Raw genomic sequence first — 9,023 nt, 5'->3', positions numbered from 1 at the left:
GGGGGGGGGGGAGTCTTTTATCCTACTTAAGAATAGCTGTACCATGTTTCAGTGGTTTTACCATGTTTTTAGCCTGTTTTAGCGTTCAACCACCTGCACAGTAAAAATTATTTTTTTTAACGTTCAGATGGAATTGTCTCTTGCCTCGTCACCGAGCACCACTGAGAAGAGTCTAGCTCCATCTTCTTCATACCCTTCCCACGCAGGCAGGAACTTTTCATATTTATATAAGGTTTATCATTATGGCATCTGGTCCTACTAGCTGAAAAAAAGCTAGTTTATCACAAAAGAGAAAGTAGATTACCGATATGGTTGGACAAGTTATTGTATGTGGCTGACCAAAGTTGCTTTGGTGGATGCAATCAGCAGATCTCTAGGCATCCAGCTAAAGCCAGGAAGATAAACTGGGCCCGCACTGTCATTCAACTTTTCACTAAAAGAGCAGATATGGCAACACTGAAAATTGTATTTCGCTCCATTCTGCCAGTCAGTTCTGTAGTTACAATGAACCCACATATTAAGATGATACCCTTGCATCTTTTTACTAATCCATGTTTCCTCAACACAAGAATAAATTCCCATACTAATGTGTCGAATTTGTCATTTGGCTTGTGTCCAAAACCCCACTCTCAAAGTTAAGAGCTGACTGTGATTGCATTGGGGTAGGTGGATAGGAATAAATTTTGATTTCAGCAATACTGGGGGGGGGGGGGGGGGGGAATCTTACTTCTGGGAAGACTGCATTAAGGATACCTAAATTAGTCTGACGTGCCATTTATTACACTCAATTTTATTTCTACACAATTTGACACAAAATAAGTCATTTTTATAATTCAGTTTGTCATGAAAACTGCTTAGCAGGACACAAAAGAAGTAGTATTACTTGGAAAAATCCAGCAGTTGTCTGCCTTTCAGCACTAGCTGTTACAACAGAAGAGCTGCCGTTATTGTATAATAGTATATTTTTGTAGAGGTAAAGGATTAGAGAAGAAACAAAACTCCATAGGAAAAAAAGCATCATGCTGTTCCTTATCAAAGCTACAAAAACAAAGCAAGCAAAGAAAACAAGTTCTGCTTTGTTGAAGGTTCAACAATGACATTTGAAGCCAAGAAGAGAAAAATCCAGGATTTCATATAAGACAGTTATCAGGCAAGTTTTAAAATGAAAAATCAATTTTATGTTTAACACTATTCAGGTATCATACGATAGGAGAGAACAATACATTCTCAAAACCAGGATATGAGTTTTGTCTTACCCTTATTGGTAATATTACTTAAGTACACTACTGTGCTATTCATTCAGAAATCTACAAGCCCTAATAAAGCCCCATAAAAAAAATCTTTTTTTTTAAGTTTGTTTTATAGCTAGGAACATAAAGGCAGAATGGTTAACAACCTGAATTCTAGAAACATACACAGTCCCTAAAAATCAGGCTGTCAGTTTTTTTGTCCCTATACCACAAAAGGGCAAGTTTCAAATGCAGGGAAAAAGCTTCAAGTTTCCATTTCTTAGCTCTTAATCAGAATGAAAGACCCTTTCTTGTCTATTTCTGTCAGCCATATCTAGACAACTTTCTTTAGGCATAAGTCTGACTGAACTCCCACAACTCACTACCTGTTCCAACCCACATGCTGTGTCCTTACAAGTACTGATAAAAACAGTTTGCATGATCGTGAAAAGTGAGGGTGCTGACAAGAGATTAAAAATAATCAAGAAAAAAAAAAATTGGAGGGAAGAAATAGGTTCAGATGCAGTACCACTTAGGAAAAAACAACACAGCATGTCAAGAAGTGCCATAAGCTGCTTTAGCACATGACAGTCAGTGTCTTCCAAACAAGAGAAAGGCTAACTGAAAGCAGCAGCTATTTTAGACAGTAAATATGCAATTACATAATTAACCAACAGCCAAAAGTTTTACTTATTAGTTGTACAGTTTATTTAGACAAGACAAAAGCTTGCACAGTTTTGTAACTGTGTACAGAAATGAAAACATCTGAAATATATTAGTTCCCCCCCCCCCCCGCAATTTTACTTTGTACTTTGTTCTTGGAAAAGTGATTCTTTTTTTTTAGGATTCACGTTTCAGCAGTACATATGCTCCCATTACTGCCAGAAGAGCGTACTGCAAAAGAAGATAAAGACTGATTACAATTTGTCTTCACAGAAGCTCTGAAACTACAAATTGTTCAAAGTGTGCCCTCTCCAACATTACACCTTCTAGATGAGTACACAATTATAGAGTTGTGTTCCTGTAGAATTACAGGAATATTTTAATATGATCATATTCATCATAAATAGGCATCACAACTATATACACTTAACTTATGAAATTCCTATAAATTAAATGTTTTCAAATTATTACAAATACTAGGTTCTACTGGGTAACAGACAAGCTAAAATAAGCAAGAAAACACAGCTGATCTTACATTAGGTACCAAACCACAGAAACACATTTATTAACATATATTCTTACATGCAAGATTCTTACTATCTTTACTTGCTATTTGATAGCTTTAAATTTAAGTATTCAAAATGTCTGTATACATACCTTAAATTTTGGATAGTCATTCATTATTATAGTTACCATACCAACATAAGGCAAAAATCTATAATTGACAAAACAGATGAATGTAAAATTAACCCTCAAATATTACATGGAAATGTTTCAGTGTTACTGTCTTGAATATTTTAGTGTAAAATAATAATTTACACCTGTCACTAATGCATATCTGAATGGGAAATTTTTTTTTTCTTAGATAAAAATTTAATCAAATTATTTGAGAAAAATCGTAGAGATTTAATCTCAACTGGGGAAGGGGACAAAGTCAAAAGGTCAAACCTTGCATAAAATTCCTGTGGGATGTGGAAATAATTTCCTAGTAATTTCTAGTAATCACAAGGATAAGTCGGTTAATTTTGTATGGCGAATTATTTGTTAAACGTGCCATTTTTTCAAAAAATTAGTTTCCACTCTTCACATAAGTGAGAAGACTACAGAAAGCAACTTTTCCAGGTAAAGTAGTTTTTTTAATTAACATTTTATTTAAGAAATTTAAAAAATACTATACCAGATCTAGTTTGTACCAACAGCAGAACTGATTTAAGTTCTAAATTTTCTTTCTATTTAATTACAAAGAACATAGACATTTTGCATTACTTACCCTCTTGCTCTTCCAACAACATCTTTCTTCTCTAACCAGTTCTGACCTTCTTTGTACAAGCCTCTATCATCAACTTCATTATTATCACCTTTAGTCAGAAATTTGATGTTCCCATTTTCTCTAGAAGGCAACGAGGTGATAAACTAAATACCACTTAATTTAAAAACCTCAATTAACATCTACAAAGCACAATGAAGATGGAAATTGCTACAAGATTAGATAACAATGTTTACTTCCAGTCCTGCTTGTCCTGCGTATTTAACAAACACCATCAAATCATTAACATTGCAGACTTTACTGACAGAGTCAATAGATTTTAACAAGAAATGTTTTTTATAACACTCGTATTGTCATTTGATGTAAGCAATTACACAATGGACATGAAAGGGATATTGTCCATCCAGAGCAGGCACTAAACTTCCTCAACAAAAGCAGTATGTGCCTATCTGGGAAAAAAAAACAAAAAAACAAACAACCCTCTGCATTTTCAACAGAGCAGAAATTTAGCTGTGAAATACTCAATAATACTCCACTAAGAGGTTTTGTTTTCTCTTCTTTTTTCACAAATTGGGGAGTAAGATCCTGTGAAGTCATTACACATCAGAGAATGAATTTAACTGAGTTTAAATCATGTATTTCAGATGAGGTAGATCCTAAAAATCTTCCCTTAGGAAAGAAAGTGGTATAATAATACAATGCTTTAGGCAATTTTCTTCTAAGTTCTATATGCTTGCTTAACTCTTAATAATCATATTTATGTCAAAATAAAGCTTTGTCTTTCTTTTGATAGAAATAAATATTGAAGACCCTCTAAAGTGGCTGCAAATCTGCATCAAATTCAGTATTTTGTCACTAACACTGCAATACGGTTTTAGATAACTCATTAATTGTTAAACAATATAGGGAGTTCCAAGCAAAACCTCACTTATGTTCTATATTTATTAATGCAGCAAATAAAAAAATACATGTAACCAGTCTTTAAATAACGTCATACGGACAAAACATTATGTGGGCTTCTTAGGGGACTATATGGAGAAATCCAAGCGATAGAAATGCTTCGGTCAGTGGCACTCTTCCCCCCCTACAGATGAATGAATGCCTGCAGGGCTTGGAGAGCCAGTCTGCTCCCTCAGAGCCAGAGCTGATTTCCTGACCTCTCCCAGCCATTGAGGCACTTCAGTTCTTTTTGTAGGAATAGAAGTTTAAAACCCTGAACACGCCCAAATCACAACCTTTCCCTGCTGTTTCAAATGAACAAAGTGTCTTACACTACGTTTTGAACATGATATAATTTAACCACTGCTGTTAGAAAACCTGCCGTATTTCACTCCCTTTCAAGCATTAGGCATATGTGCAGGTAACGCATGCAAAACTTCAGTTCAACACTCCCATTTATATCAAGTTATTAAGTTTACAGTCTTCAAAACGATTTTGCTCAAGAAGCTGCTAATTGCAAGTAATGATATCAAGAAACAAGGAGTTTTTATGAAGACAAATTAGGTATTAAAAAAAAAAAGAAAAAGAGGTAATTCTTGGATATACATATTTGTTTCAAAAAAGCATTGAAGAACAGGTATTACTCAAAAAGATAAACACTTTCAGTTCATGGCCAGGACTTCCTGAGGAGCAAATATGTCAATGTTTGCCACCTCCAGGTTAGCTTTTTGCTGTGCAGAATTAGAAACAGAATTGCCTCTCTTTTGTTTGAGACGGAACTGTTTATCATACCAGGCATACGCAATAAAGGTAAAAACAAGTAATCTACCTGTTGCTTTTCAGCATGAATTGTTGTTGGCATTGTGACTAATAGACACAAAATGAATAAGAATCTCTTCTTTCATTCTGAGTCAAATCTCTTTTCTGGAAAACTTCAGTTAGCAAAGATCACACACTTGTCAGACTTCATCTATAGTTCTGATTCTGAATCTTCACCTTCTTTCAGAGATTTGCTTTTAGAAGTAGCTATTTCTCATAACCAAAATCCCAATTCTACAACAGTCAGTACAGAAGTGGACTCTGCTCCCATATATATTGCTACTGCTGGTAAAAATAACGTGCATAGTTTGTGTTACTGGACTCCTCTTTGGCATAGGTTTACCTACTTTGAACCCGAGCAACTTCGCTGAGGGACAGGAGTCAGGGTCTCAAGAAGTGAGCCACAGAATTGGGGACACAAGAGGATCACATCCTAGAGATGAGTTTTATCTTACAGCATATCCTGACTTGCCTTTTTCATAAAATACTACCAAATTAAAATGTAATTGAAAAGTCATGGTGAAGGAAACTATATTTAGAAACAAGGAAAATGCCAAGTTGCATTACTTTTCATGTATTTTGATTACTCTGTGAACTATTGGAATGTCTCTGCCTTCAACTTTAAAAACAACTATTTCACCAGCTCTGATTGGGTCATCATGGAAATTTGTTAAGAACAACAGGTCTCCTCTGTGAAAAGCTGGTTCCATGCTGCCACTACAAACAAAAAGAAAGAGAGAGTTTATTAGCATTATGGTAAATGAAAGAAGAGCCATGAAAACAAAGAACATTTAATTCTTACAGATAAACTCACAATTTTAACTGAAATCTGTAGCTTCACCCATTCAGTGACACTACACAGACAGTTAACACAACCCAAACCTCAGTAAGTCCTAAGCTGAGCAAGCCTATAGAAGACTTCTTTACTACCTCAGTGAAAGAAAGAAAGAAAAAAGCTGTATAGAAAAGTAACAGTATTGGAGCTATGCTGAAGGAACAAAATGAGCCATTCTGGTTAAGAAAACCAATCCATTAGTGAAAAGCCAAAAAATGTTTCCCAGTACAACAGGAAGTACTTCTCTACATAGAAAGAGTTTAATTAACATGAGCAAGAGTTATGTTTACATCAGTGATTACTATTAACAATCAGAAAATCCATGCCCTTTTTCAAAGCCAGCCACAGCATTATTTGGTAACAGCCTTTAAGGTTGGATTCCAGATCCCATAACTAGTAACATGAACAGACAATTCCCATTAAAATACTGTTATTTACTGCATACATTCCTTGCTGACACACACTGAATTCCTGCAAGGCTGAATCTTCCATAAACATGTGTTTAACTTCATGTATTTGATCAGCACTCAGGGGCCTTCAGGACTGGCTCTTTATATACCAGAAGTAAGACACCACTGAGAGAGAAGCAATATGAGTGTCATCTACTCATAAAAGGAGTTTTACTGTAATACAATTTTAAAATGAATATACATATGGTAAAAAAAAAAAAAAAAAGACATTAACAAAAAGACCGGAAAAAAGTGTTAAATGGCTTCAGGAAGTGCAACACATTTACTTATTTTCTTCAGGAGACCACAGAAGCTTCATAGGATTACGTGTATTTCTGTTAAAGCAGAATTATTTTTTGGAATCCTGACATCTATCCAGGGATTACTATTCCTAGGTAGAAAGATATATATATATATGTATGTATGTATGTAAGTAATCTTGAGTAGTTTATCTACCAATTAAGTGAACAAACCTAGATTTTCAAAGGTTTCATATATCTATTGCTTCTACAAACTTCAATGAAAACTAGACTGCAATTACAAAAGCAGCCTTTGCTAAGTGTCCAAAAACAGAAATAGAAGAAAATAAGCATTTGAATACTTCTTTAAGTAGGTGAGATTTCAAACTCCAAATCTATCCAAGGGAGAAGGGAAGGAGACAAAGGACAAAACAATATTTGAACTTTAACAAAAAAGCCTTTACATTGACTTACCTGAGCACCACAACAATAGGACTTTCACTTCCAGTAATGACGATCAGCCCTTTCCATATCATAAGGGCAGAAGACACTATCATAGCAAAATTTAAGACTTGGTAATACAGCTATATAAAACAAAAAAAAGTTGTTTTTAGAAGTTGCTATGTTGTATTTAGAAGCACAACATAGAATTTCAACCCATATGCACCATTGAATCACAATCCAGGCATGTGGACTTTCAGGCTAAAATCATATTCCAGCAGAAGCCTCATGAAACAGATTGCCGTACTGGCAATCCAACCATACAAACCATACTGCAGCCTAAAGTTTTAAACCATTGTGTGCTTCAATCTTGGCTTATTACACCTGTGCAATATTCCCATTTGTTAGTGCTAGAAGCTAGTGAACTCACTAGCAAAGACTTTAAAATATCGGAAGCTATATGGCAAATGATCAAATCTATTTTGACCACATGCCCCTGACTGCTACCCGAGCTCATAGTATTCAAAACACACATAAGAAATACTGTAAGATCAGTAATAGCAGACTTTGTACTTTGAACAGTAATTTTTGTTTGAAAAGAGGAGCTGTGGAAGTAGAAGAGAGAAGGCAAAAAGATCATTTATTGCTATTGTCAGACAGAAATTACTTATGTGGGAAACCTTTTATTGATTCGACTAACTTTCTCCCCCCAAATTCTACTGCTTTGCCAGCCATTACACCAGTGGATACACTTTCTTCACACTACTTTTTTTTTCTTGGCAACATACAAAGATACTCTGGTGGAAACCAAGCCTGCCCATCTCCATTTATCACGTGGCTCACTGATGTAAGACATGGAACCAGAAATTCCCAGGCCATCGTTCTAGTCTGGAAACACATATGCTGCGATTTTCAGGTGTACAACCCACTTAACTTGGGATTAGTCAAATTTCAAAATCTGCTCTGAAGTTTTTGGTTTTTCTTTTTCTTTTTTTAAGTGATTGATAGTTACTAAAAAAAAACAAACCAAGGAACTTTCACAGCCGGGAAATCGGAAGGTTTGTCGCCAGCCTTACCCTCTCTATTCCAACCAGTCATGTGCATAATCACATAGTAACGACAAAATAAAGACACCTATTTTGAACGACAGGAGTTTAAAGCCACCCATTTGCTTCCACAGGCTGCACCTCCAGAACGAAGCTGGTTACTGACAGGAATGTAAAAACAGGGTTTCTCAGCGGCAAACCCAAGCCCTGGCAGGCCCCCCCCGGCAGCCGCGGCCTCCCGCCCGGCCAGCGCGGCTGCCCCGCTGTTCCCGGCACCAGCCCGGCGCTGCAGGGCGGGCGCGGGGACGGACGGCAGGAGGGCGCGGCGGTGCGCGACCCCCTGACGGGGCAGAGCCCCGCCGCGGGCGGAGCGGGCCTCCCGCCCACGGCACCGGCGGAGAGCCCAGCTCTCTCTCAGGAGCGCGGCGGGCCGCACGGCTCCGGACCCCCCGCCCCGGTCCCGGTCGACTCCGAAGCTCCGGGACCTTCGAGCGGCCTCCACATCCCGACCCATCCCTCGGCCCGCACGCCCCGGGGCCCCCCGCCTGGCCGGCACCCGCAAGCCCCCGCCGCTACCTGCCGCTTGTTCATTCGCCGCAGGTCCCCGAAGAGATCCATGGCGGGGCCGCGGAAAGGGCCGCACCCAGCCGGCGGCGGGAAGCTACCGGCGGCCTCGCGGAAGGGGACGCACTCGAAGACGCTCGCACCCCGAACCCCAGCGCTGACCGCCAGCCGCAGCTACCGCCGGCCCGGGCGGGCCCTCCGCTCCCCGGGAGCTGTAGTCCCCCTCCTCCCGCCGCCCCCCTCACACTCAGTGGGCCCTGGGGCCACCTGGACTACAATTCCCAGCATGCGCCGCGTCAAAGGGTCCTGAGGGCGAGGTCCCCGCCTCCTGCCCCTGCAGGTGCCCGACCAGTTTGCTGTCCGAGGGGGCTCCCGGCGGGCGCTGAGACCCTACGGTACGGCGGAACGAGCCAAAATTCGTCTGTGGAGCGGCAGAACGGCGGCACCGGCCTCCCGAGCCGTACCCTGCGGATCAGGCGGCTGCTGACGAGCTCTCTCCGGGGCCGCCGCTGCGTGTGCGCAGCTCATTGGC

General features: G+C 39.5%; 1 protein-coding gene across 2 annotated transcripts; it reads right to left on the bottom strand.

Annotated features, from left to right (window-relative positions):
* Window positions 1–1,352: 1,352 nt before the first annotated feature.
* Window positions 1,353–8,670, bottom strand: SEC11C (SEC11 homolog C (S. cerevisiae)). Of its 2 annotated transcripts, none has more exons than XM_010583070.1 (6): window positions 8,504–8,670; window positions 6,915–7,024; window positions 5,485–5,634; window positions 3,163–3,282; window positions 2,550–2,607; window positions 1,353–2,123 (listed from the first exon to the last, which is right to left on the bottom strand). In XM_010583070.1, exons 1-6 carry the CDS (start codon window positions 8,543–8,545, stop codon window positions 2,070–2,072), a joined length of 534 nt encoding a protein of 177 aa, XP_010581372.1. In that variant the 5' UTR covers window positions 8,546–8,670; the 3' UTR covers window positions 1,353–2,069. The 2 variants fall into 2 exon arrangements, with proteins under 2 accessions (XP_010581372.1, XP_010581373.1); XM_010583071.1 differs by lacking the exon at window positions 8,504–8,670 and adding an exon at window positions 6,215–6,327 and having other exon boundaries at window positions 2,063–2,123; window positions 6,915–6,997.
* Between the last annotated feature and the right edge of the window lie 353 nt (window positions 8,671–9,023).

This window comes from Haliaeetus leucocephalus, unplaced genomic scaffold (assembly GCF_000737465.1).
Source record: "Haliaeetus leucocephalus isolate CR32 unplaced genomic scaffold, Haliaeetus_leucocephalus-4.0 Scaffold866, whole genome shotgun sequence".
In the NCBI taxonomy this organism is placed as follows: Eukaryota; Metazoa; Chordata; class Aves; order Accipitriformes; family Accipitridae; genus Haliaeetus; species Haliaeetus leucocephalus.
Note: the sequence above shows the minus strand (reverse complement) of the source record. Positions and strands in the feature narration are given on the sequence as shown.

Bases quoted from the DNA above. Each gene is read 5' to 3' on its own strand.
- SEC11C (XM_010583070.1), bottom strand. From the start codon at position 8,545: ATGGATCTCTTCGGGGACCTGCGGCGAATGAACAAGCGGCAG. The intron at 5,635-6,914 runs GTAAGTCAATGT...TTTTGTTTGTAG, and splicing joins CCTATTGTTGTGGTGCTCAG to TGGCAGCATGGAACCAGCTT. The intron at 2,608-3,162 runs GTAAGTAATGCA...TGTCAATTATAG, and splicing joins GTTGTTGGAAGAGCAAGAGG to ATTTTTGCCTTATGTTGGTA.